This window comes from Onychostoma macrolepis, chromosome 21, assembly GCF_012432095.1.
Source record: "Onychostoma macrolepis isolate SWU-2019 chromosome 21, ASM1243209v1, whole genome shotgun sequence".
Classification (NCBI taxonomy): Eukaryota; Metazoa; Chordata; class Actinopteri; order Cypriniformes; family Cyprinidae; genus Onychostoma; species Onychostoma macrolepis.
In genome coordinates this window covers 21,786,676-21,814,261 of record NC_081175.1, presented here as the reverse complement: position 1 = coordinate 21,814,261, position 27,586 = coordinate 21,786,676, and the positions used below count along the sequence as shown (strand labels likewise).

General features: G+C 38.0%; 2 protein-coding genes across 17 annotated transcripts in view; one reads left to right on the top strand and one right to left on the bottom strand.

Annotated features, from left to right (window-relative positions):
• Positions 1–73: 73 nt before the first annotated feature.
• kiaa1328 (KIAA1328 ortholog) lies at positions 74–23,846 on the top strand. Of its 4 annotated transcripts, none has more exons than XR_009267911.1 (13): positions 74–187; positions 677–712; positions 844–1,082; positions 2,274–2,374; positions 2,512–2,627; positions 10,373–10,497; positions 12,293–12,825; positions 13,044–13,148; positions 13,737–13,858; positions 13,974–14,091; positions 21,406–21,625; positions 21,813–21,977; positions 22,072–23,846. XR_009267911.1 is itself a non-coding variant. In XM_058757964.1 (12 exons), exons 1-11 carry the CDS (start codon positions 133–135, stop codon positions 21,611–21,613), a joined length of 1,758 nt encoding a protein of 585 aa, XP_058613947.1. In that variant the 5' UTR covers positions 74–132; the 3' UTR covers positions 21,614–21,625; positions 21,813–23,846. The 4 variants fall into 4 exon arrangements, 2 of the variants coding, with proteins under 2 accessions (XP_058613947.1, XP_058613948.1); XR_009267912.1 differs by having other exon boundaries at positions 21,813–22,930; positions 23,588–23,846; XM_058757964.1 differs by having other exon boundaries at positions 21,813–23,846.
• A 1,434-nt stretch (positions 23,847–25,280) lies between these two features.
• Positions 25,281–27,586, bottom strand: part of celf4 (CUGBP, Elav-like family member 4) — a 117,346-nt gene continuing 115,040 nt past the window's right edge. For all 13 annotated transcript variants that reach the window (XM_058757956.1, XM_058757961.1, XM_058757952.1 and 10 more), the window contains one exon: positions 25,281–26,181. The gene's annotated coding sequence lies outside the window, so the exon portion shown is untranslated. The remainder of the gene's footprint in view (positions 26,182–27,586) is intronic.

Below are 27,586 nucleotides of genomic sequence, written 5' to 3'. Positions count from 1 at the left end.
CAGATGAGTAATTTGACCAATAGTATCCTACATAGGCGGGTGCGGCAAGTGAATGTTATCCAATCACACTCACCAGAGATGAAAAAGAGGAGGAGCTCCTGCGCGTAATCTGGAAGTGGCGGTTGTTTCAGTATGGCGTCTGTTGCTGAGGGCGCAAATGACAATGGATTTTACTGGATTCATGACAGTATCCTTACTTTTTTTTTTTCGTGTTTTTGTTCAATGAGTCTGTTTAAATTAGTTATATTATTATGATTTAGCAAGCATACTTGTCAACTGTGGACCGTGGTCTGTGTTTATGACAGAAGGGAGGCTAATAGCTTATTAGCGGATTTTCATTGTCAGCTTAACCGAACTCTAGATTTAGTACATAAAGCTGCAGTTGACAATACATTTACTGTACTGAATTTCATTTATTTTATTAGAAAGAAACGTAGTGCAGTGAATTGTAACCGTTTTCAATGTACAAGTGTACTTTTCTGAAATGTACTACAGTAAAATGAGTACGCATACATTACAATGCATTACAGCAGTATCACATAATTACCTATTTTTACCACGTACATTGGAGTAATGATGGATTATTGTTGCAGTCTTATTCTCTTCAATATTTTTTTAGACCGTTAGCTGATAGACTTGTTTATGGTAGGCATGTTGTTTTCTTTAACTTTGGTAGAATCAGATGAAGAGCAGCCCATGGTTTTTGTTACAGGTGAGACTTGGATTTATGTCATTTTTAATGTTTTAGACTGATACTGTCAAATACTAAAATATCACGACTTGTTCATCATTCTGACAACTCATGTTTGACATTTCGAAACTGTCATTCCCATCCTCTCTTAGAGATGAGCAAGAATGCCGATCTGAAGGTTGGGTCTGCAAATAATACAGAGGGAAAGATAAAAAGAAGAGCTAGCAGCATGGATAAAAGTAGGCAAAAGACAGGATTGCGTTCAGCAGTGCAAAGTGCTGAGATGATGGTGGGAAAAGCTTCAGATCAGAAGCTGCCTTCTGTTGTAGCCAATTCCAAAATCTCTACATATGCACCAGAACCGGACATGCCTTCTCTCACTTTAACTCAGGTGAGCATTGAAAAATGAATATTTACATTAGGGTTGCAAAAAGTTGGAAAATTTCCAGTAAATTTCGGAAACTTTCCGGGATTTTTTGGAATCTTCCTGGGATTTTTGGAAAGTTTCTGGAAATTTACAGGAAATTTTCCACCCCTTTGCAACTCTATTTACAGTGTATGTGAGGTGAAGTGCCTCAGTTGTCTGCAGGGATGCAAACTTGTCACCATTTGCCAATTATCGTTGTTTTGAAATAAAAACAGCAGTGGGAGTGTGGCATGACACAGCTGAAGTAGAGACTGTATATTCTCATGCTAAAATCAAATGAAAATCCACATTTTAAAACTGACATTTTAAAAAAATAGTCTTTGTCCTTTTAAAAAAAAAAAAATTAATTGTGTCTGTAATTAATTCAAGTCTAATCATTTTGCATACGTACAAGTTTATTCTGTACTATTGCTAATTTCCATGTTAAATAATACAATTATCAAAACTATGAAACTATAGTTTTGATGATGCCAAACGGTGTGTTTTGATGATGATAGTTTTGATGATGCCAAACGGTGGTAGGAAAATTATGCAGTGACCAAAATATGTTTAATAAATTCAGAAATATTTGACCTATAATTTAACGTATGTTGGACACTTTTTGACTGATTTTTCTTAATGTCCACTCCTGCATCCACTTAAAAATAGCAAATAAAAAATGTTAGGAATTCATATTATATTTGCTATATTTGTCTACATTTTATTTTATCTGTCAGGCCTTTAGATACATTTTTTTTTTTTAACTCACTAGAAACATGCAAGTGTATCTGAAATATTGACTTGCTTTAGATTTTAGACATTTTGTGCATAAATCTTTGGGTACTCCTGAAACCAGCTTAATAATTCGGGGCTTCAGTAAGACAGATCGGTCAGCTAGTAAATTTAGACAATGTGTTGTTTTGCATATACTCTGTTATGTTAATATTTGCCTATGGAATTTTGTCTTTATCGAACATCACCTTGCATGAATTGATATTTCCTTCAGGAAGTGCAAATCTAATTCCCTTTTGCAGTTGTAAATTCACATGGTTATTTTTAGGAGGTACTAAGAATCTAACCAGTTTTGTTCATTTGATTTGTATGTAAAATCTTCAGAAATTTGTGTTCTATAGATGTGTGGAAATACAATTTAAAAGTGTCTGTTCTGGACTGTAGCCTCTCTTCAGCGCTGCTCAAGCCAAAAGTAAGCCATCATTGAAGGATCTCTGCCCAGAGGACAAGCGTCGGATTGCCAATCTCATCCAGGAGCTGGCCAGGTAAAGCCCTCTCATTATAGTGATCTGATACTTTTTAGACTGAATGAATGATTACAGTAGCCCTCAAGCCAATGTGATTTTCTGTGCATAGTGATACATCTGTGTATCTGATCTGTTTTGTTTGTGTTTCTTTTCAGAGTTAGTGAAGAAAAAGAGGAGTCTGTACAGAAACTCAGGGATGAGCAGGAGACGTTTGAGAAGAAAATCCAACAGCTAGAGCAACAAAACCAACTCATCGTACAAGAGAGGGAAAGTATCCTTTTACAACAAGCAGGGAAGCGGTAAGAATGTTCTGGTCGAGTTTAAGTTTCAGACTTTGTTTTCGTGTAAATTAAATGCTGTCATCAATCGCGCCAAATTAACACTGATTACATTTTAATGGCAAACAATTTATAAATGTGGGAAATTTTCAGGGATTTTTTTTTTGCTGTTAATTACAGTAATGATTTATATATTAAGCATATGTTAGCTGTTATCCTTCCTGGTTATGTTAATTCAGATTCATACACATGGTCATTTATGGTTATGTGAGTATTTCAAATGATTTGATTGATACGCTACTGTTCAAAAGTCCTGTTGTGAATTTATTTGATTAAAAATACAGTAAAACAGTAATATTGTGAAGCATTATTAGAATTTAAATAGCTGTTTTCTATTTTAGTATTTTTTAATTTATTCATTTGATAGCAAAGCTGAATTTCCAGCAGCCATTACTCCAATCACATGATCTTTCAGAAATCATTCTAATAAGCTGATTGCTCGAGAAACATCTTTGCTGTCACTTTTGATCAATTTAATGCGTCCTCACTGGATAAAAGTATTCCTTTAAAAAAATCTTACTGATACTTTTGAATGGTAGTGTAATTCACAATGTGTTGACTCGTATCAGTCTGAAGAAGGTGAAGGACTGCTTTGTAAATTAGACTGACAGGGGGCAGTGTTGTCTAAGCATTGGATCTGTGTTCAGCCTCGTCGTGACTGCTGTATGGGCAATATAACCACAGGACGTCATTGAGACGATTTTTGAATTACATTTGAAGGGGTGAACATTCACTTTCTTTGGCATTATGTGTCACATTGGACGACACTAATATTAAATCTTTTCATTGAAGATGTAACAGGCTTTATTTGCAGCAGTGATTGTGTGAAATCTAACAGACAAATGAACAGAGCATTCCCACTGTGTTACGTTTAATATTTACTATTTTAGATGCCAGTTTTTGAGCTCAGGGATCAGACCCGTCCTTGGTTTGGGTTGAACTGCTTTTAATTTTCGTTTGAAATTGAAAGAGCTGGCACCAATCACACGACCACTGGGAACGGCGTGGGTTTCTTCTCGTGCCAACCTGTCATCCGGCTGGCACATCACAAACTTTGCACAGTTCGGATGCTCCCTTTTTTTCCTTGCGGTTCTGCCAACTTTGGTGATCTTGTTCTGGTCAAAAGACATGGCGAACCATCAGTTTCGCCCAACACTGTGAAATACGAAGAGCAATCGCAGGCTGCTAAATTGCAGATTTGGCAGGCGAGCTCAGAAATTAGGCGAGCTCAACTCAATTAAATGCACTTTGGCTCCACGGCCTGGCATTTCTACTAAAATTCAAAACTCCATTAAAAAGAGATTGTAGTGCAAGACAAACTCTTTGAAAGCCCCCTGCGGAGACAGGATGCTCTCTAAAGGTATCAGACAGATGCTGGCCCACGGAGCTGTTCTTAAAGGTTAAGGGGGACGCAAAAAGACAAACTGAGTTATGAGGGTCTGTGTAGAATAATTGCTCGCATCGTCTCCATCTCATCTGCCAGGATCGCGATTATCAAGAGGAAATATCTCTGTAGGGGTGGGGTGGGGGGGGGGGGGGGGATTATAAGTTACATTCTGTGCGTAGGAAGAATTTGAAGCTCGTGTACAGAATGAAATTAGAATTTTCTCAAGCCTGTCTTTGGCATTCTACACCACGTCTCTAAACGGTAGATTCTGTTACAGAGAAGCTCGCAATCTTTGTTCTTCACAAGGAATTTACATCAAGACGCATGGAAGACACAAAGGAGAAGTTGAATGCATTCATCAATATCATTAATCTTATTGAAGTTTGCATGGTCGCTTTTCCAAACGCCGCGGATGTATCAGAGGAGCACAAGTCCTTTTGTAATAGTTTGTTTGACTAGTTCCGGATCCGTGCATCCCGGCAGGATGAGTTTAGGTGGGGTTTAGACCCTCACAGAAATGCCACTTAATCACAAACCCACTGCTCGCATATTGTTTATGACCAATTAGTTTTGTAGACACACTAATAATTGGAAGTAATAAACCACATGCTCGCAGCAAATGAAGTCTCACGATATATAAATAATCAAATCATCAGTGGCTTGGTGAGTCACTTTCGCTGTTATTTAAATCGAAGCGTGCGGTCGTGGTAACTGTCCTCCTATCGATTTACATCTCAACCTACACACGCAGACCATCCGGCCGAGAGGCCCCGTAAAATATTCTCCTCGGCGCAATTTTGTTCTTCCTCGAGGTGGATTTCATTATTTTATTTCTGCGCCGGCTGACAGGGGAGTGAATCATGTTGACAGCGGCTGTCTGAAATATCGAATGCAAACTCTGATTTTGTGTATTTTTGGACGGGGGGTGGAGACGCACCATGCCTGCAGCTTTCTTTTCTCCTGATGTAGGCCCTCGGAATGAGCTCTGATTGGCCGGCAGCCAACAGAGGTGCCTGCGCTGCGGGAAGCGGGAGAGAATCTTATCAGTCCCGCTCCAGTCGCTCCAGATTACCAGGCGCTGAGCGTTCCCGCACGCCCTTCTGTTAATGTATTAATATGTGTGTTTACGCCCAACCTGTCTATCGGAGTATCAGAAGCCTCTCATCAGCTGCGAGGTAGATGCCTGCGTGCGATGCGCTCTATCTACGAGACGGGCTCTCCGTTCTCATTACAAATGAGAGGCCTATTTATGGTAAGAGTCCTTGTTGAACAGTTACTCATTTCATACCTGCTATTACACAGTGGTTTGACATCCAGCTGTCATGAAGGACAGGGTTTGTTGGCAGCTCAGGATTTGATATCCCCTTGAATCATTTCATTTTAGACAGTCAGTGATCTTGAATGAGCTACAATAATAAAGAAGATGAATTTTGCTTAGATATTTCCACCTACGGTACATCCTTAACAAGGACTTTAAGTCTTGAACATCTACAGTATCTCACAGAAGTGAGTACACCCCTCACATTTTTGTAAATATTTTATTATATCTTTTCATGTGACAACACTGAAGAAATGACACTTTGCTACAATGTAAAGTAGTGAGTGTACAGCTTGTATAACAGTGTAAGTTTGCTGTCCCCTCAAAATAACTCAACACACAGCCATTAATGTCTAAATCACTGGCCACAAAAGTGAGTACACCCCTAAGTGAAAATGTCCAAATTGGGCCCAAAGTGTCAATATTTTGTGTGGCCACCAGCCCACCACTATTTTCCAGCACTGCCTTAACCCTCTTGGGCATGGAGATTACCAGAGCTTCACAGGTTTCCACTGGAGCCCTCTTCCACTCCTCCATTACGACATCACGGAGCTGGTGGATGTTAGAGACCTTGCGCTCCTCCACCTTCCGTTTGAGGATGCCTCACAGATGCTCAATAGGGTTTAGGTCTGGAGACATGTTTGGCCAGTCCATCACCTTTACCCTCAGCTTCTTAAGCAAGGCAGTGGTCGTCTTGGAGGTGTGTTTGGGGTCGTTATCATGTTGGAATACTGCCCTGCAGCCCAGTCTCCGAAGGGAGGGGATCATGCTCTGCTTCAGTATGTCACAGTACATGTTGGCATTCATGGTTCCCTCAATGAACTGTTGCTCCGCAGTGCCGGCAGCACTCATGCAGCCCCAGACCATGGCACTCCCACCACCATGCTTGACTGTAGGCAAGAAACACTTGTCTTTGTATTCCTCACCTGTTTGCCGCTACACACGCTTGACACCATCTGAACCAAATAAGTTTATCTTGGTCTCATCAGACCACAGGACATGGTTCAAGTAATCCATGTCCTTAGTCTGCTTGTCTTCAGCAAACTGTTTGCGGGCTTTCTTGTGCATCATCTTTAGAAGAGGCTTCCTTCTGGGACGACAGCCATGCAGACCAATTTGATGCAGTGTGCGGCGATGCACCCCTTCAACCACTGCAGCAATGCTGGCAGCACTCATACGTCTATTTCCCAAACACAACCTCTGGATATGACGCTGAGCACGTGCACTCAATTTCTTTGGTCGACCATGGCGAGGCCTGTTCTGAGTGAAACCTGTCCTGTTAAATCGCTGTATGGTCTTGGCCACCGTGCTGAAGCTCAGTTTCAGGGTCTTGGCAATCTTCTTATAGCGTATGCCATCTTTATGTAGAGCAACAATTATTTTTTTCAGATCCTCAGAGAGTTCTTTGCCATGAGGTGCCATGTTGAACTTCCAGTGACCAGAATGAGAGAGTGAGAGCGATAACACCAAATTTAACACACCTGCTCCCCATTCACACCTGAGACCTTGTAACACTAACGAGTCACATGACACTGGGGCCCAATTTGGACACTTTCACTTAGGGGTGTACTCACTTTTGTGGCCAGCGGTTTAGACATTAATGGCTGTGTGTTGAGTTATTTTGAGGGGACAGCAAATTTGCACTGTTATACAAGCTGTACACTCACTACTTTACATTGTAGTAAAATGTCATTTCCTCAATGTTGTCACATGAAAAGATGTAATAAAATATTTACAAAAATGTGAGGGGTGTACTCACTTCTGTGAGATACTGTACATTTACATTTAATAATTTCGCAAACGCTGCTATCCAAAGCAACTTACAAATGAGGACAATAGAAGCAATCAAACCAACAAAAGGGCAATAATATGTAAGTGCTGTGACAAGTCCCGCAGTACACGTAGCAAGTTTTTTTTTGTTGTTAATAATAAATAAAAAGAAAGCAAGTATATAATAGAAAAAGATTAGAGAAAGCTAGTGTTTGAGGGCCATTTTTTCAATAAATATGAAGACAAATAGGTAGAATAAAAAGTGATAGTGTTAGAGGGTCAAGTTTTTATATATATATATATATATATATATATATATATCTCAAGTAGATTGAATAGAAAATAGAATGGATTTATATAATAAATAAAAAGAAAACGAGTAGTTAGAATAGAGGTAAAATAGAGAGTGCTAATGTTAGAGGGTCAAGTGTAGTTGGAAGAGATGTGTCTTTAGCCATTTCCTGCTCGGATCGAGTTGGGCAGGTCATATGCAAGCAGCTGCCAGTGCAAATTGATGAACAGAACAATGACCTGACCTTACGTGGGTTGAGTATGTACATTGCCATTTAAAGGTTTGGGGTTCTAAGATCTTTTAGTGTTTTTGAAAGAAGTCTCTTCTGCTCACCAAGGCTGCATTTATTTAGTCAAAAATGCATTAAAAACAGTAGAATTGTAAAATATTATTACACTTAGAAACTGTATAGAAATAAGAACTGTTTTTTTAAATACAGATTTTGGTATTAATAATGTTTTAAGCCCAGAATCAACTTTATTCTGCTTCAATAACCAATATTAGGGTAAGACAAAAGCAGATGAAATTTGCAAATTTGATTCACCAGAGGCCTTTATATTGCATTTCTAATTACCATATGAAACTTGTAATTGGGGGATATTAGAACCACTCACTCTCTTGGCTCTTAACTTAAGTTTTTATAGTCGGATGTATTTAATACTTCAGTAATTTGAAACTGAACATTAACACAGAGTTAGTCATTTGTAGTAAATTGTATGGCTAATTGTAATTACAGACTTGCTACTCATTCAAATTGACAGCATTGAATCAGTGGTATCAGTCAATTATTTTTTATATTACAAATTCACATGTATGTGTGAATACTGAATGTAGTATGTAATTTAGCAAAATGTTACAAATTTAAGATGCAAGCTATAACATGCAACATCATATTGCTTGGCAACAGTGAGGAGATTATTACACAAAAACTATATTACTTAAATTATTTATTGGACATTAGTGCCCTGGTTATTTCTTAAACCAAGAGGCCACTGTGATTATACCACTTCATATTGACACCCTGCTTCTACCATGGTAAAAATCACTAGCGCATGGCCTCTTGTGGGTTAATTTTGTATTTGTGAAGTTCCATTTTCTTTGTGCAGTATTCTGGAGATTTTAATACTAGCCTTTGTTTTAAGGTAAGATTTACCACGCTTATCTTATGGGTATTGGATTGAGAGGCTGTTGAGCAGAGGCTGGATTTAGTGCATATTGACATTGTAATAACGGAGATATGAGGACTATAAATAATCTCTATAACGTTCTAACTTTCAGTCGGTCTGATCTGTGTTGTCCCTCTTGAGTTTCTGGGCCTTGAGGTATTATGATGAACACTGAGTGGTTGTGCTGTACAGCCAGGCTGCTTATTAAGAAGAAAGAGCAAAAAAAAAAAAAAAAGTTGCTTTCCATTATTGCTTTCCACGTTGGAAAATTAGATCTACTGAATGGATTTCTGTGGAGCGTGTGAGAGTAAGCGAGCGGACGTCACGCTGTCATTAGTCGGCGCAGTCGCCGTAGCTATGGTTCTGCTCCAGATCAGTTGAGTTCTGCCCAATGCTGCATGTGTGCCAGCTCTCTCTGTCTCACAGCCTGGCATCCTGCCCACTCCTGCCCAGCCAGACCCAGATGGAGGAGTGTGTGAAGCCCTTGCCCCGAAGAAACACTTCTATCTCTTCTCAGCAGTGCTGCTGTCTCTTCTCGCTTTCTTCTCTGTCTGTGCACTTTTTCAGAAAGTCACAAACATGACTCCAGGTATTGGCGGCTGGGATTCAGCCAGAGAGACTCAAATGTCAGGAGCCAGAGAAGAAGTCCAACCAGTCTCCTCCTCTTTTTGATATAAGGACACTGGGCAACCGAGCGCTCAGTGGAAGAAATTTTTAATGCCAGTTCTTTTTGTAGGTTTTTCTGTTATACACTAACTTATTCAATTGAAATGTATATTTTAGGATGTTTAGATTGTACCTGGCCAGTTGTATTTGGTGAAAACCAAGACAAAATAAAACCAAAGTTTTGTGATACCAATTCAGATTTTTCTACATTTTCTGAAAAACAGTTCAGATGATAAATGAATTGCACACAAACAAATTTGCCTGACTCCCCAAAAAACAACCCCCAATCCTAAAAAAATTTCCCCCTAATTGATAACCTGCATTTTTACATGAATTACTGTGGTTTTATACCATATTCAGTGTTGGTATTTTTGTCAATTATATTTAATTTTAACTGCTTCTCGCCAAAACGGCATGATAGCAATTGTGATGTTGTTTTAGGCGTTCTCTGAAAAAAGTTATAAATGAAGTGTCTAAACAAATTTGCCTAGCCATCTGAATAACACCACAAATCTTAGGGAAACCACCAACTTTCTCAGAATTATAACATGCGGTTTTATGTACTGTACAAATTACCTTTTTATATTTTATAAAAACAAATTTAGTCACCCAGTTTGTTTAATCACTCGGTTGACTCACAGACCGCTCTTTTGAGTTATTTATTTATTTTATTTAATACTTTATTATTATTTATTTTTTTAAGCCTCCAGTCAACTCACAGACCACAGAAATCCTTCAACCACTGATATAGTCCAAGAAAGCATCTTGAAATATTATTGGTTTTGCATCTGAAGCTTGATAACATTGGCTTTGGGCATTTCAAAAAACATTTGAGTATTTAACTCGACATAAAGCTTGCTTTTACTGTTACTGGTTACCTTTGGGCCACTACTCTGAGGGAGGTTCTTTAATTTTGTACCTTCTGTATAAAGGCTCCTGCCTACTCAGCATTAGGTTGGCAACACTACAGTGGGGGAAATGGATTACCATGTCTGGCTTGGGAGGGGAGAGAGTTTTAGTCTAAGTGGGAAAAGCCGCAGAGTTATTCAATGCGTGTTGACCCTTGACCCGTGGTACAGGCCTGCAGCAGCAGTACAGAGAGTGTCAGGAGCTGCTGGGACTCTATCAGCAATACCTCTCCCAACAGCAAGAGAAACTCAACAAGTCTATCACCCTGCTCAATCAGTCCTGCTCCCACAGCAAGGTGAGTACTAAAAGAGAATGTGCCTGTGTGTGGGAGAGCGATAGAGAAAAGCCAGAAATGGCTCAGGCTGAACATGTGCGTGCACGGAATTTGTATCCTCTATGCTATGTTAAAATTTTGGCTGATCAGTCATGGCTTTGTATAATCATAACAGGCATAGATTAATTTGTTTGCCCCACTAACTTAATATCCTGGCAGACCAACTAGTTTATCAGGTGACAGGTGATATCTGTTCGTTTTGAGATTTGAGTATTTGGTGAAATTATCTGTATCTGTACATATAACTTAATTAACGTATATAAATATATACACACACACACATAAACTGTAGATATGTATATATGTAGTATTGACCTTGAACATATAATGGTAACTCACTGCAGGCTGTTGCAAGTTTACCAGTAATTCCCTAAATTAGATTACGCTTATGTCATTTTCCCAGCTACAGGTATTTTTTTGGTATTTGTCCCTCTGTCTTTCACATGGTCAAAGAGAGAGATGAGACCACCAAGGTTGCCTGAAACATGAAATGGCATTCATAACTCATTTTATATCTGTAATATGACATTTTGAATTGAAAGAGAATATTTGAAAAAGAAAAATGAATACCGCAGTTTAATTTTATCTATCTATTTTATCTAAGTTGTTTGGACATCGGCTGAATTCATTGCTCTGGCAGAACATTTTTTTAAATGCATATATCTTTACACATATACTGGAACCTCTTTTGCATACCAATTCTCAGTTTTCCTGAAGAAAAATACATAAAGAAATTTACTAAGAAATTATAAGTGAATTGCATTAAAAAAGTGCCTGGCCTGAGTCTGAATAAAAAGCATTCCAAATCTGGGGGAAACCACCAATTGTCTAGCAGTATAAAAACTACTCTTAGTTTAATACCCTATTGTATAAGTTTATGCTTTGTTATTTACTTATTTATTTTCTGTTTATTAATCAGCCAATTAACCTGCAGACTCATAACTACACACAGATTTGTCATGCAAATATTTCATGACAACCAGTGACCTATCCTGTTGGAACAGGCTAACGATCAGATATTCAACAAATAAAAAGCCTAAATATCCAGCTCCTTTTATTGCTCAAAACTATCATAGATCTCTGGATAATTCATAATAACGGTTCGTTGCTCACAGCAGGCGATCCAACAGTAATTGCCTTAAAATTTGTTGAAGGTGAATTTGTTACAAAAGTGCTGTTTTGATGGCTCTAGCGGTGGTGCTTTTAAAGGGGATGGATTTAGAGAAGCAGCCTCTCAGAGAGGGGTTTTGGCATGCTGACACTTTAGCATCTATAACTGTTAACCTGTCAGCACACTAAAACCCTCTCAGAGAGGTTCCATCTCTAAATTCATCCCCTTCAAAGCACTGTCGCTAAAAATATTAAAGCTAAAACAAAACAAGAAAACTCACTAACTGACACTAAAAACTCGCGTTGTTTTAATTTAGACCGTGCACCCTATGCACCCTCCATCTTAAGCTTGTATAAGGGAAATGAGCTTGTCCTCTCCGAAACCTTGGATGTGAGTAATGTATGTTTACATGCTCCGCGACCTCCTCTTGAATTAGTCAGCGGCCTATTTCTGTCCCCTGAGAGGTGGACGATTCTCCTTTGTCCTGAATGTTTATCTCTTTGGTGACTGACCTTGGGTTGTTGCGTTCTCTTAGGATGAGCCCACCCTTTCTGACTCCCTTGAGTAAAACCTGTCTTTGTGGCCACATTATTAAATGGTCAGAGGTGAAGTGTATACTTTTTGTATCTATGCCCTGTCTCACAGATTCCTAGAGGCGAAGGGGCGGCCAGGAGGTCTTGGGGTGGAAAAGGAACTGCTTTAGATGGATCTTACTTGGACCTCCCTTCATCAGGAAGCAGAACTGATAGAGGTGGGTCAGTGGAGTGCACTCATTCGTTCTCAACGGGACCGTTCAGTGCACCCTCCAGCAGCGACCAGAACTGCGAAATCCATGACAGGCACACCAATCACAATTCTGAAGGTGGACGTAGCGACCTCAGCTACTCCAACAGGGATCCCTCAGCCTGTGATGCCTTGAGGCTGCATGGCACCTCTGAACCCAAGTGCTCTCATCAGTGCCACAGAATGGAAAATGATGGCCTGTGTGGTGCTAATCGAACTGGAATAGCGCCACTGTCTGGTCGGGAGAACTGGGAGGAGAAACGACGATGTCTGCTCCTGCAGAAGAAACAGCTGGAGATGGAGAGGGAGAGAATTCAAGCTCGGTTGGCTCAACAGGAAGAGAAACTTTTGCTCCAGAACAAGCAACTCCGCCAGTCATACCTTCAGTACAGCAAGTAAGAGTCTGGCACAAACCATTTGTTGAAATATTATTAGCATTTTGTAATGGATTGTTTAATAAAAATAGATACATTTTCATGCACCTTTAAAGTATTTCCAGTTCAGTGTATTATAACTATGAGGGATAAGTTGAACTGTTTTTGATAGTAATCGACATTATGTAGCCTAACTTGAACTGAACCATGAACATTGTTTTTATTTGTCTCTTTTGAAGGCTTCAGAAAGCAACGACAACAGACTTTGAGAGACCTCTAAATGGAGACAGCAGTTTTAATGAGGGTCAACAATCCAGTTTTGTAATGGATCAGTTGACACTCAGGTATAGCTTGTTTTCAAAATGGCATTGAATGCAGAAAAGGGCTGGAGAGATGAAAAAATAAATAAAGAAATGTAATATTCAAGTATGCACTGATTAAAATTTAGCGTCTATATGATTTGTTTTTTGATTAATACTTTTGTGCAGCAAGGGTGCATTAACTTGATCAAAACTGACAATAAATACATTTATAATGTTACAGAAGATGTTCATTTGAACTTTGTTCATGTATGTATCCTGAAAAAATGCATGATTTTCATAAAAAATGAAGGAGCCCACTGCCCAACTGTTTTCAACATCATGAAATGTTTCCTGAGCACCAAAATCAGTATATCAAAATGATTTCTGAGTGATTTAAATGATTTAAAATGATCACGTGACACTGCAGACTGCAGTAATAGCTGCTGAAAATTCAGCTTTTCCATTACATGAATAAATTATATTTTAAATTATAAAAAAATAGAAAAGTTATTTTAAATTGTGATTAATATTCAAGAATTTTACTGTATCAATTAATATAGCCTTGGTGAGCAACCCCAAATTTTAAACAGTAGTGTTGACCAAAATCTTTGCTCTCTCTCTCTTATTCAGAAGTGAAATAAAAGAAGGAGAGTCACACACTTTGCAGGGAAATGTTCGACAACCGTTAAGCAATGTACAGTCACAGCAACACACATCAAGTATTGAACAGTCTGCACCCAAGATTTCACAAGGTACATGCACAAGAAATTATGCAGAATATGTTATACCTTTCTGCTTTTTACTTCACCTCTTTAATTGGAAATTTGCATTACATCCTTTCAAGCATCTCTAATTTTCTCCCTGCAGAGATCTCCATTACCAAGAAGGATATGGCCACCTCTCCTGTGCTTACACAAAGCTTCCGGACATCTGCTCATCCCAAAATTCCTCCTCTTGGTCTTCCTAGCACTCCAAAGGCTTCCAGGTGAGTTAAGGTGTCCCTCAGGGTTCTGTCTTTGGTCCACTCATGTTTTCCCCTTGCTATGGATGGGCTTCTTCATACACACATCTAATTCATCCTGTCTAGTTCCCCCCCCAGCCGTCTAGCACAACCAATATGTTTTTACACACCCTTTCTATATTTTTAGTTGAGCAAAACATTTAATTCTGCCACTTGACAGTTCGGTCACTCAACTACCACTTTCATGTTGAGAGGCTGCTGTTGCAATTTAAAGATGGGTGGGGTATGGTGCTTGAGAGAAGCCACTCTCAGGAAATTCAATGAAAAGACCCATACCAGTAAATACAATTTAACAAGTTCAATTCAAGAAGGAGTGAAAAGAGGGAAATGACAGCAATTTTGTCTCAACAGCACAGCGGGGGCCAAGCCTGTGTATTAATTGTGTTCTTGGAGTCCCTGTCTCTGTGATAGAGCTTCTTAATGCATGAATGTGAAAAAGTAGAAGGGGTGGGAGCAGTGATGTATGGGGAATCAGAATAAAACAGGGGAAAAGGGAGAAGAAGCAAAGAAAGAGGAAAAAAGAGGAAGCTGGTCTGGGCCGAACGCAGTGCGAGGCCTGTTTGATGAGTTAAATGAAGATTTTTGCCGGCCAGCGCTGAGGCTGACAGGAGCCAAGCTGAGTCCCATTAGCTGGCGTAGCAGGGCCCAGCAGCAGGTGTAATTGAACCGAGTCTTCCAGCCCGGGCCGAGAACGCGCCGCCTCCCTCAGCTTAATGAGAAAGAGTGAGGCAGAGAATGAATCACTGACCGCTAGCGCGAGACACACTCTGGGATAGGGAAGGAAATTCATTACCGTTTTCTTTTAACGTAGAAAGGTAATTAATGTGACAGCATGTCTTTTTTTTCCTCCCCCAACCCCCACAGCGAGAGCATGAGCATGTCTCGTTTAGCGTGCCATCTCTGAAAAATGCAGATTATTTGTAAGTCGTTTGTAAGGCGTATTTCTTCTCTTTTTTCTAGGAGAAAATGTACTGACTTCAGAAGTAATTGCCTTTTTTCTCCCTCTGTTATATGTTGTGGTGAATATTTTGCATTAATATGTTCCTTTCTGTCTCAGACGTTTCCGAGCCAGAACTTTTACAGGGGCCGGGAAAATTAGGCTGCTTTGTGTGCAGCTATGATATTTGTGGGAGGCATACCAAGAGAATGTCAGAACTGACAGGGAAGTGAATACTCGCGTATGCATAATATGTATCTGGGAAGTTGAGAAGGGCCAAATGTGAACTAAGACCAGGGCAGAGATGTTTCTCTTAATGAACAGTCAAACTGTTGAATTTCAAGTGGCCATTCCAGATTCACCTTTCATTGTGACATCAAGCAGCTCTAACGTCAAAAATACGTGATAAAATAGCCAATGAAATACTTTTTTAGTTACACATTTCTCTTAGGACTGTGAATTGATTCGATTAGAAGATTTTAATTGAATGAACTAATGATTTGCCACGGTTAAGAAATCGCACATCAATATTTAGAGTCTCTAAGCTAGCTTAAATTGCTCCGATGGTAGGAAAATAATAAATAAAAAAGTTAATTAAAATAATTGATGAAAATGGAACATTACATTGACAGCACAAATATCTGTACGTATGACATGCAATTCATATTTTTGATTTAAAAGGACATATTTGGCTTGGTTGGTAAAGCATCATGGGAAAAACCTCCTTTTCCCACTAATGCCAAACATGAACTTTAATGAGATGACCACGTTTACTCAAACCAGCATTGTGGAAAGTCTATGTATGGAAGATAAATATTTTATTGTAGCCCACTGTCTGGAAGGTACCTTTGCATTATTCAAAACCAAACTTGATTTGAGGAAATCAATTAAGTGTGTCGTTTTGGTTTATTTTTTTAAGAAGCCAGAGGTTGGATGCCAGCAGTCTTCTGAACAACCTCAGGCCTGGCCCAGGGTCTGATGGGTCTGATTCTGCATGGACACACTCTTGAAGAGCAACCTATAGCTGTCAGCCCACAATGAATCAATAGACAAGCACTTTATTACTATAAGTTTGCTTAAAAGAAAAAAGATGCCCTGGGAAAAAAAGCTCAGGCTAATGAAAATGATTATGGATATCTCCTGTCTGCTATAGATCATAACATTTCACTCAATCTGAAACAGGTAGTTTTCTTTGAGTGGCAGTATCCTTGTGGTGTGTGAACTCAAGTGAGCTGATTCTTGCATGATAACACACTTAAATTGGTCTTGTCTTTCAAATCCTGGGGTTTTTAAGCTCTTGCTAAAGCAAGTGTCACTATTTCTATCTTTAATAAATAGTTGGTGGTAAGGATTTGGAACCCAACGTATTAAACTTCATTTGTGGAGTTGAATGATTGAGGAGGGGTGCGTGCCAAAAACATTTAGAAAATATGAATATATTAATTAATTTCAAATATTTTTTTTTTATATATATTTTTTTAAAAGATTTGTTTATTTAATATTTATATATATTTTAAATAATTAAATAAACGTCCTATCATTGTGATGGTGTGTTTTGCATGGCAAGCTCCTCACATTTCCTTTAGAAATATAAAAATCTTGTGTGAGTTGATCTCGCTCGGGAGAGTGGACTGTAAGTGTCACAGTGGGAGAAGGAGATGAATTATGCAGTCAGACTGATAAAACTCCACAACCTCTGCAAGAGTCGTCAAAACAATACACTTATCAAACCACGTCCTTCTTTCAAATTACTTCCACCTTTTTAAATTAACCTGTGCAGACTTGGGCCATCTTTTGTAAACTCCTCTTCACTTTACAAGAGGAACCTTTTTTTTTTTAACTGTGTATCTTATTAAAATTTTCAGGGCTGGTTTGATAGAGCCAAAGTGCGAAATGGCAGTGCTCCTGTTCATGGCCTGTGCCTCTCCTCTATTGATTTGGAAGAAAATTGACATGCAGTTTTGTCTGTATTTGCCATTTTAGAATTTTTATATTACTGTTTGGGCTACAAATTTGTTTGGGCTCTCAGGCGTGACGGACATTTTTAATGAGAACAGTAAAATAACTGGAGTCTGGAAACTGATAAACTGTCTTTTGTTTGGAATTATTGAAGTAGAACCTGATTTTTTTCTCTGTCTTTCACCCTCTCTCTGTATTTTACTCCTCCTCGCTCTCATTGATGCGAGTAGGAGTTTTTTTTTATGCCCATGTTTGCAAAATGAGTTAACCTGTAGAGATTCTGGTATATTCTTTATACTTTTGTATGATTTCCAAAAAAAATTACCCCACTTGGTTGCTTCCTGTTTAAACAGCTTCTTACTTTTATTTTTGAAAATGAAATTACTTATTAAATATATAAATAAATAGAAACATATATATATGATACTATATAATAATAATAATAATATTTTATTAGATATTTATATATATATATATATATATATATATTTTTTTTTTTCCAATAATTCAGGAATTCACTATTTTATTTTATTTTTCTCTTCAGTAATCTGGTTACTTAAATACTGCGATCGTTGCGCTCACCTCTGCTTTTCTATTTCAGGCATCTTGAACTCTGTTCCCAACCCCTACTGATCCGTTGAGTGAACAGATAGCGTTTGGGATTAGCACACCTCCTCTTAAGTGATATTAATGTCTCATGGTCATTCACCAGTGGACCTTGTGAAAAGCAATGAAAGCGTTTGGGTAAATATGACTGCCAAACATATTAGTATTCTCTCCGGCAATTTCCTCCTACCAACACCCTAACATCCCCCTCCCCCGCCCAAACTACACCTACCCCTTCCCTTGTTATAGATTGTGACCGGCGGTAAGAAATGCATTATTCATATCGGCAATGTCGTCCGTTGATGGATGGCTGTTTGAGAGGCCTGTCCGTTAAATAAATCAACAAATAAAAATGCTAATTCTCACATTTCAAGAGGGAGCCTTGCCAAAGTCCCACCCCATCAGCCATCCACCCTCAGTGTAAGCTCTCCTCTTTCCCTCTGATGCAAATGTGCAAAAGAATTGTCGGATGGCAATCGATTGTCATTCGCCAAAATGACAAAATGAGATTCCCGGATTGGACATCATCATTGTTATAGGACTGGATGTAAATGAAACCTAGATTCAAGTTTCAGGCTTAAAAGCAAAAGAACATTAAGCAGCTTGATCTATTATGATGTCATGAAATATTTGTAACAGTTTTTTTTATTGTGAGTGAATATATGAAGTTGCATACTGACATTCAGCGAGCGTCTCTTTCTCAAACGGTCTTGTAACTGGCTCTGTAATCGCTAGCAAATGAAACATACCTGACAGATAAAGTGCAAATGTTGTTTGTATCTGTTAGTTAAGATCATAATTCTTGTAACAATATTTATTGCAAAGTAATTTCAGTAAAGCGAGTACTCAGAAACATTCAGTGTAAAATTGCAGGAGTGAAATGAGACGTTCCTGATTATGTATGTATTACTGGAATATGGGTTGACAAGTTAACAGCGCAAAAACATTGTAAGTCTGCATGAACTGTTTTATGTTATCACTGAAATGCAGTTGGATTTAAGTATTGGAAATGTGCAATGTAATTACTTCTTACTGGCTGCATCTGGAAGGTTCATGAAAAAGAGAAGGAAAATTAGAAATGGCAACTAACTGAAATAAGCTGAAGTACTAAATTTCTTGATATTTCTCGAAATTGCATTTGATATGGAGTTGCTGCCTATGTAGGTTGTTCCAGACCTGTCCCTTGTGAAGAACCTCTCATATAAGCAGTAGACAGCACGGCAGCTCTCTAGGGTTTGGACCAGAGCTCTTGTGTTTGTCTGATGGCAGTGTGCAGAACAGCCAGTATAGTACAGCATATGTAGGTTTGTTAATGGTGCATGGTTGCTGCCTCCAGAGTTCAGGGTCAGAACCGTAACAGTGGTTAACAAACTGTCCTGGGTCCAGGTGGTCTGTCTAAGGACCAGCTTCTTAGAGGTCCTCGCAATGTGTGAAGTGAGATCAACTGGTCTGTAGTCCTCAGGGAAGCGTGAGTTTCTGATCTTTGGCACCGGAACAATGCAGGATGTCTTCCAGAGCTAGGGCACCTTCATCAGTCCCAGCGTGAGGGAGAACAGGTGCTCAGGAACCCCACCACGCTGGCTGTGTGAACATGTGTTCAACACTCTGGGGATCAATCCGTCAGCCTCAAAACTCATCTTTACCTGTGCAGAGATTCTCACCTGGTCAACAGAAATAGACAGTTGAAGGGTGGGAGATGTAGGCATAATTTTAAGGTTTTAGGATATAGTTCACTTAAAAGTGAAGAGCCTGTCATCATTTGTTCATCTTCATGTTGTTGCAAACCCATAGGAAGAATGTTTTGGCTGCCTTTTTTCTTGCAATGAAAATTGTTTGGATTGGCAAACCTCAAAAATGACAAAATTTACCATATTTACCGTTCAATGAATTTTCGTTGGTAAATTCCAGTTATTTCAATAGTAATTTTGCGTGAGGGTGAAAGATTTCTCTACATAGATTTCGCAATGGGTTCAGTTCGGTGGATTTGTTGCATTGATCAAACAAAAAAAGCTTTTTGGTACGTGACTTGTGTCTTTATCATTTCATCACTAATTTGAAAATTGACCATTTTTGCAGGTAAAATTTCACAGAAATGACTGCACCTTAAAAATAGTCCATACATATTTGCTATATTCACTGTATTCTTCTGTAGTCATATGATAACTTTTGTGAAAAAATCAAATTTCCCTTTTTTCATGCACGTTAGTGTTATTTTTTTTTTGAGTCAAAGTCCTGTTTTAAATGTCCTTTTTAGTTTTTTAGTCAGTCTATCCAGATTTTTTCAAGTTTTAGTTCACAATCCGGGAATTTTTGTCTAGAAAACTTGTATTTTATTCATGCTGGATAATACTTAAACTGTTAATCGCAATTATTTTGCTCAAATTACTCTTCATGATTATTGTCGTGAGAAATTGTCATGAATTATTGCACTTTCACCCATAAGCACAAATAAAAAGTCAGATCATATAATTAGTTTATTTAACCTCATCTAGTTTCCTAACTACATTTTAGGCTTGTCTTTTTCATCAACAATATTGCATGTTGAAATAGTCACAGTTAGTCAGAATCTAGTGTGCTGCCAATACCAAAACAGCATTTTAAAGCACCATAGACATTTCTCAACATAAGGTTAGCCAAAAAGGTAGGCAGGATTAATATCTTAATATTTCTTAACAAAATTCAAGATATTTTCTGGTGAGGGCAGTACCAGAAAGCATTGCGCCAAGCTTATAGTGAAAAAAAAAAAAAAAATCCAAGTTGATTAAATAAAAAATAGGTCAATCTTATTAAAAATGACTATTTTATCATTCACTTGTAGATAAGCAACATGCTACCGTTACTCTACTGGAATCAACTTTGAATCGAGTCTTAAAATACGTGAGGAGTTAGCTATATTAATTGTTCCAAATCAATCACTTTCGAGGTTCCATCTCAGATAGGATGTTGTCCTAGGCAGAGCTTTAGAACAGAGCTAATGTGTTTCCTGAGAAGGATAGAAGTTTGAAGTTCTAACAACCTTTAATTTCCATTTACCTTTCAGTGGAAATATTTTCAGGTTTAGCCAACACTTTCATGATTTCAGACCCAAAAAGTGTCAGACACCAAGGAAATAGTGTATGGGATGTATCTCAGCGTCCTGGATAATCACCGCTATCATGGCCGTGAAGCAAATACTGCTTTCATATGTCAGAGGCACTCAGTGGATGACACCGTTTTCTGCCTCTCATAGGAGCTGAGATCCCTCAGACAGACACACACACACACACACACACACACATCTGTATGAATACCCACTCATCCCCTCTGCTGCATGGATGCAAATCAATGCTGTTTAGAATGAGCAGTGAATTATGTTAGCAGCATCAGTGGAGCGTGCTTTAAGAATTCATGTTTTATATCTGAAATGTGTGCGTCTGTACTCGATGAATAATTTATTAAGCACCTCGACTGAGGGGTTGAATCTTTATTAGCTTAATCTTTGTTTATTTATTCTTTTATTTATTTATCTCCTCACTCGGCTCTCAGTTTTCCTTCCAAACCAGGAAAAAACAAGCCGACTTGTTCCTCATATGCACCCTAAGGCCACATGTTTTAAAGCCTGTGAACTCTTGTCATCTATTCAGTTGCAACAATGTTGTTTTTATGTAGGGGAATCTGAGGATGTACAGCATTCCAAATGCTATGTAAATTGTCATGCTTTTATTTGTCCACTTCCGTTTTAGTGTATAAAACAATTCTATGACATTTTTGCTGAGTGGTGTTTTTTTCATTTTTAGGTTGGACGACTCTTTGATTGAGTTGTTGGATATTATCAGCCCCGTATCCAACCCAGAAAGGTACCGAATCAACCCCTCATCCCGGAGGAGTTTCGTCGCCCCTCAGTCCTTTCAGAAGACTCTTCTCTCTCCTTTTGGCCCCAATCGGTCCTCTCTGCAAGACCTGGAGGAGAGCGAGATCTTAGAAGACATCTTTTTCATCTGTTGAAGGGTTATAATGGTGACTCAGATTGATTGTAGGAATAACTGAATTATTCATGTGCTCTTAATTCTGCCTTTTAAATCTCTTTAGTGTCTTGAAATAATTATGGTCTTAATTTTTTAACTTTTTTGTGCTATTGACGTATTCAAGGTTTATTTTTGCCTTAATAAAATGTGTTTATTAATAAATGGTGTTGTTTATTCAGTCACAGATGGTTGGGCAGCAGCACCATTAAAGTCCACAGGCTTTCCAAAGAACTAACTTGGCAACATATATGTTTAAAAAGCTTCTGAAGAACAGTTGCTGTGATCTGTAACGTATAATCCCACTGTCATCTGATGAAATGAGAAATTCTCGTAAGAGTGACTCAGTAAGATGCATTTCCAGTCATCGCTGTGTTTTCCACAATATTCATGAGTCATTGAATTTTCTGCATATATTAACAATTTTTTTTTTTTCCACAGGGGGTGTAGCACGATTTTTAATGTGTTCCCTCACTTTCCTATTCCCCTGCTTTTCCAATATACACAGCATATATGCTTTGATACTTCAAACTCGATCTGGGAGCATCAGTATATGCAATGGGATTCAGCCAAACATCGCTCCAGGGCTATTGGTCTAATTTGATCTGAAGTGTTGTAAAGAAAGTTTCAGAGAGGTGCCCGTGTGTGTGTGCATGTAAACCCTCCGCCTTTGAAGTGGTTTCAGAGTACATCAGTCGTGCCACAAATCCATAAAAAGAGAGAAAGAGATAAAAACAACTCATAAAAAGGCTTGTATAGACATACAGCAGGAAATGGGACAAGCATAATGCTGCTTTATTCTACACTGTGCTTTATTACTGGGCTTAAGCGGAAACGCGTCATTCAGTAAAATTACAAAAGAGAGTCTAGGGACCAGAGAAACGTGGAGTTGAGAACAGGGCAGGAGCTGCGGCAGCACTCTGACTGCTAATACAGCTCAATCTCTTTGTGATAGGCTTGGCAAAAATCCACAGATACCACCCAGCACACTCAACTGTGCTCAAAATCTCTGAAAATCTTTTCTTTTTTCTTTTTTTCTTTTTTTGGTATTTTTCTCTTTTTTTTTTAAACCCCATTTTACTGCATTGTTTCTGTAAGTTCTGGCTTTTTCTGATGAGTTGAAGACAGTTAGTGCTAATGAAGAACAGCTATAAAACCAGAGTTGCTGAGAGTCTGATGGATTAGTGCAGTTTTTCTTCCTTTTTTTCCCAGTGTGTTTGAAAAAGCAGTGAAGCAAATCGGAGTTCTGACAGATGCATGGAATCGCAGAACAGAAGAAAACAGCAGACAGTTCTAACAGGTGCAGCAAAAAACTTTTGACACCAGTCCTTCAAGAGTTCTACATTCTCCATAAAGGATTACCCTGATTCTGCCAGTTGCATTGTTCCATTGTGTCTCACAATACAAAAACATGTAAAAATATATTTTTAAAAAAGCATCGTTTAAATGACAAAATGATATTCGGTGCGGTTACAAACATAAAAATTCCAACCGTTGAAATGATAAAAGTACATATGTTAGTATTTTAAAATGGAGAAAAAAATAATTTAACAAATGACATTTGAAAAAGTAAAAAAATGAACGAATGAATACATAAATAGGCAAATAAATAAGCATGTTGGCAGCAGTTCTGAAAGTGACATTAATGTTCGGATCAAATCTGATTGGCTCTTCTTACGTTCCATAATTAAATACCTTACAACCATACTGCATCTCTAAGGACTAGAGTTTACCTGCTTTAATTCAGTGTTTCATTTTTTGTCTTTAAATTTTCTTAGTCATCCAGTCCTTCCAGATAGAAGTAAAAGACTATAAAATATGCAAACCTATATACAGAGGAACAGAGCAAAAAAGAGAAAAAAACATTTACAGTATATTCAGTAGTTCATATACTTATATATATTTATAATAAAATTTCTGTTCTGTCTTGTCGGTTTTGTCAACTCTACATTTCCAGATTGCTATGTAAACAGTTGCAGCTGAAACACGGAGGAAGATGATGAGCGCGAGAGACAGATGTTGAAAAAGACCGAAAGGGAGAGAAAGACAATTGACACTGAAATCCAACAGACGGAATGCATATCCTTGCAAAAGATCCTGGAATACCTGAATGATCATGTGTTGGAAAGATCTAGAAGGCAAAATACAACATTCTCGGAACCCGTCTGAAGTCGCGTCGATTCAGAACTGAATTCCCCTTCGAAATGAGGTGAACTAACTACTGCCCCCCCACCCCCCCCCACCCCCGCTCCCACTGTACAGACGCTTTACTCATCGGTTAAGCCAATTAACCAGCTCTGGAATTATCATATATTTACAATAGTGCCATCTTGTATAATAGGTCAGTTGCAAAGCATAACCAAAAATCGTTAAAGTCCTTAAGTTGCGATAACAAGAAATTCAAAAACTCGCCGTTCCATCCTCAACACCCGCGCGCGGGAAAACTCCCCTCGAATCCGTCTGAACGCTGAAGCAGCACATGTAAACACGCAATGTGATGCGGATTCTGACGATACTTGTGCAAAACGTACATAATGCCCACTTCATTGTAACCGTAAGCAGAACGTCGAGTGGGTGTAAATCGGTAAATGGCGGTGTCAAGCTGCACAGGTTTGTCATGTCAACAGATATTTGAAGGCTTCGCTGTTAGCTGTAGCTATAGTAGATTTCTTTTTTTATTTTCTTATTTTGTAAAGAAGAAGAGTGTTTCTGTTGTTTTGACATCATAATAATAATGAATGGCTGCTAGCGGTGTCGTAGCACAGTGCTGCCAGGTGCACGGACGCACTGCTGACTATTCGACGGCGCATGCGCGAACAAGGCGATCTAAGTTAGAAAAACCGCCAGGCGTTCGTTTTTAAAGCCAGCGCTCGGTTCGAATGAAAACGTCGTTTGTTTGCGAATGTTTGCAGAGGCGGGAGGCAGATATGTCCGCATTCTGTACTATTTCGTAATGATCCTGATTCTCTTTAAACTCTCTTACGAGAGGAGGCCTTTTTGCATTTGTAAGTAGCATATACACATATATACACAAACGGAATCAGTTTTCTTACCCTTGTGTGTGTTTGTTGGCGGATAAGGAACGTTTTTATCGGATCGAGAGGAATGCCTGCAGATTGCAGCTGCCGATTTGAGATTCTTCCCAGTGGTAAAAGTCCAAAGCAGAGCAGTGGTTTCAAACTCCAGCTTAAATCTACAAAAAAATTACAGCTCTACATATTGAATAGCCGGTTTCTATATATACACACATATAAAATATATGCATATAAATACATATATGGGTTTTGGGATTAATATCGTATGTATCCATATATATGCTGTACAGGTGCATAAATATGAATACATATTGCTTGAATGTCTGCTATACATATACATATTGTATGTATGGTATATATAAACAGGATTGTTTATCTCAAAACTCTTTAAGATGGTCTCTTAACTATAAGGTCAGGACATAAGATAGAAAAGGTAAGGCTGCATTATGGAACAACCCTTCCCATGCACCCTTTCTCTCACCGCAGAGAAAAACTAGAAGAGAAATAAAAATAAATATTCTTCATTTTGAGCAGTAATTGTAAACTAGCGAAGTGAGCGGCCTCAACGGGCCATCGGAAATAGTTCTGCCAGTATTCAAAAGCATATCAGCAATCTATATGTATGCATTTATGCATATAGTCATATATGGTCTTTTTATACATATATCATCATCTTCTTTTTTTTTCTTTTTTTTTTTTTAAATACAACTCTTAAACCGATTGGCACAGCAAGAGATGCAGTGGCCCAATTATGTTACAGGTACGAGTCTTTTTTTTTTTTTTCTTTCTTTCTTTTTTTTTCTGTTTCATTTGTGATAAAAAGGTTTGGTCATTTGGTCCCTACACAACTAAGGAATGACAGGTAAGTCTCCCAGCGGACGGAGGCTGCAGTTTGTGGCAGCCGTTGCCCCTGGAAACGGACAGGCACTCCAAGAAAAAAGTTGGCCATCCCGAGTCGAAGCAAGTTCTTGTCCTGAATTGTCACATCCTTCTAAAAAGTTCTGTCTTTCAAGTTTTTTTGTTCTTTTTTTAATCCGTTTTGTTGGTTTCTAAAACAGTTCTTTAAAAAGTTTTCCCAAAGACGTGTTCAATATTACATGATTCCCATCTAAAAGTCTATCTTAGTTTTAAAAAGTGTTTTTTCCGTACTACTTATTCATAGATTCGGAGCCTTTTGAGGGCTTACATTGTTTTTCTTTTTCTTTTTTTTAAATATATATATATATTTAATGTTGGTCTTCAGTAGTGTGTCCTGTGGTCCTGCAAAATGGGCTCGGGGGTTCGGAGAAGGGAGTACGGTATGGTCCAGTAACACCGCGGCTCCCCTGAGTTAAACACTGAAGTCCAAAAAGGTCCATTGAGCCTGGTGGTGGTGGTGGTGGTGGAATATCACGCGGCTACATCCTCCTCATGTCCCGCTTCAGCTCTACTGTATCCCCAGCCCCGATGTTCTTGATCTGTTGTGTTTTCAAATACATTTGGCATGTTATCAACATGTGTTCCAGCTCTACAAAACCTAGGAAGAAAACACAGAAAGAGCAAAAGCATTTAAAGGTATTCAATGAAAATTCACCCCATCTAGTCTGAATGCATGTTGTTGATTTTATGCGAATAAATCATCCATGCATGTGTTTTAATTTATTCATTCATTTTTTTGACCTTGTAATGTTTAATCACATTGTCATAACTGGATCTTCTGGTGAAAACATTACACTTGTCTGCTGATGTGCTGTTTCATCGTGACTTTAAAGACCACTTCTTGTGGCTTTTAGTAATTATTAATGCAATTGTCAATTGTATTATTTAATTTATTATAATATAATAGATAATTACATAATATACTTATTTTTCATTTCTGGGAAAATAATAGCTACTATACTAAAACAATCTTTATATTAATTATTGCTTATTATTTTATTAATTATTAATTTGTTTGTTAATTATTAATACAAATGATTATAATATTATTTATATAATTATGTAATTATTATTATATAATTATTTTCTCTTCGGGGAAAATGGGCAAGTAAATAAAAAATTATTTGTATTAATAAAGATGTTCAACAACATCCAAAAAAAAGAAGAATAAATAAATATATATATATGCTATATGCTATAATATATTAATATATGCTATATTAACAGATAACTCCGTTTTAACAACAAAAAAAACTACAAAAATCTTTTTTTTTTTCATTGTGCATTCCAGTTAATCTCAATCAAACTGCAGTTTGGTTATTTTGATTAGGTTAAAAAATAACTAAAAATACAGCTAACTAACACAATAAAACAATAAAAACATAAAATAATAATAAAAAAAAACATGTTTTTTGAGTTATCTGTTTTTGCAAATAAGCTTCATATATATTTTAATAAAAATACATCTCAAGTCTTACATTAAGACATTGTCTGAAGTTTTGATTCTTTATATTGTTATAATAATGTTTAGCTATTTTGCTGTAAAACAACAGAAATACTGATAAGCAAAATGATTTTTGCAGCTTATCTGGAAAAGGGTTTAATGTATAAGGTCAGTGCTGAGACGTGCAGGAGCCTTACTGTGTGAGATGCCTCAATAGCTGTGTAAGTAGGTAATAACTTGGCCCAGTTAAAAGGCATCAGCAGGGTAAATTAATGACACAGCATTGATTTTCCATCTTCATTTAGATGAGGAGATGTGAGATGATCTGAGATACATGGAAATGACTAATCTTTCCCCCCCCATCACAGCCCTGCCCCAGACTAGAGAAGGAAGGAGTCCTATTTAATATCATATTCTGTTAGACCTAAAGTCAACATGAAACAGCACAAGCCGTTTTACTTTTATTTAAGAGAGAAACTACATATTCAAAAAGTATTTTACTTTTTTAATTATACAAAGTAAAAATGGAAATCACTGAGTCAGGGAGTTTTGAGCTAGT

Excerpts from the sequence above, each read along its gene's own strand:
- kiaa1328 (XM_058757964.1), top strand. The coding sequence starts at position 133 with ATGGCGTCTGTTGCTGAGGGCGCAAATGACAATGGATTTTACTGGATT. Across the intron at positions 1,083-2,273 it reads CTTCTCTCACTTTAACTCAG|CCTCTCTTCAGCGCTGCTCA; the intron begins GTGAGCATTGAA and ends TCTGGACTGTAG. Across the intron at positions 14,092-21,405 it reads AGCACTCCAAAGGCTTCCAG|GTTGGACGACTCTTTGATTG; the intron begins GTGAGTTAAGGT and ends TTTCATTTTTAG.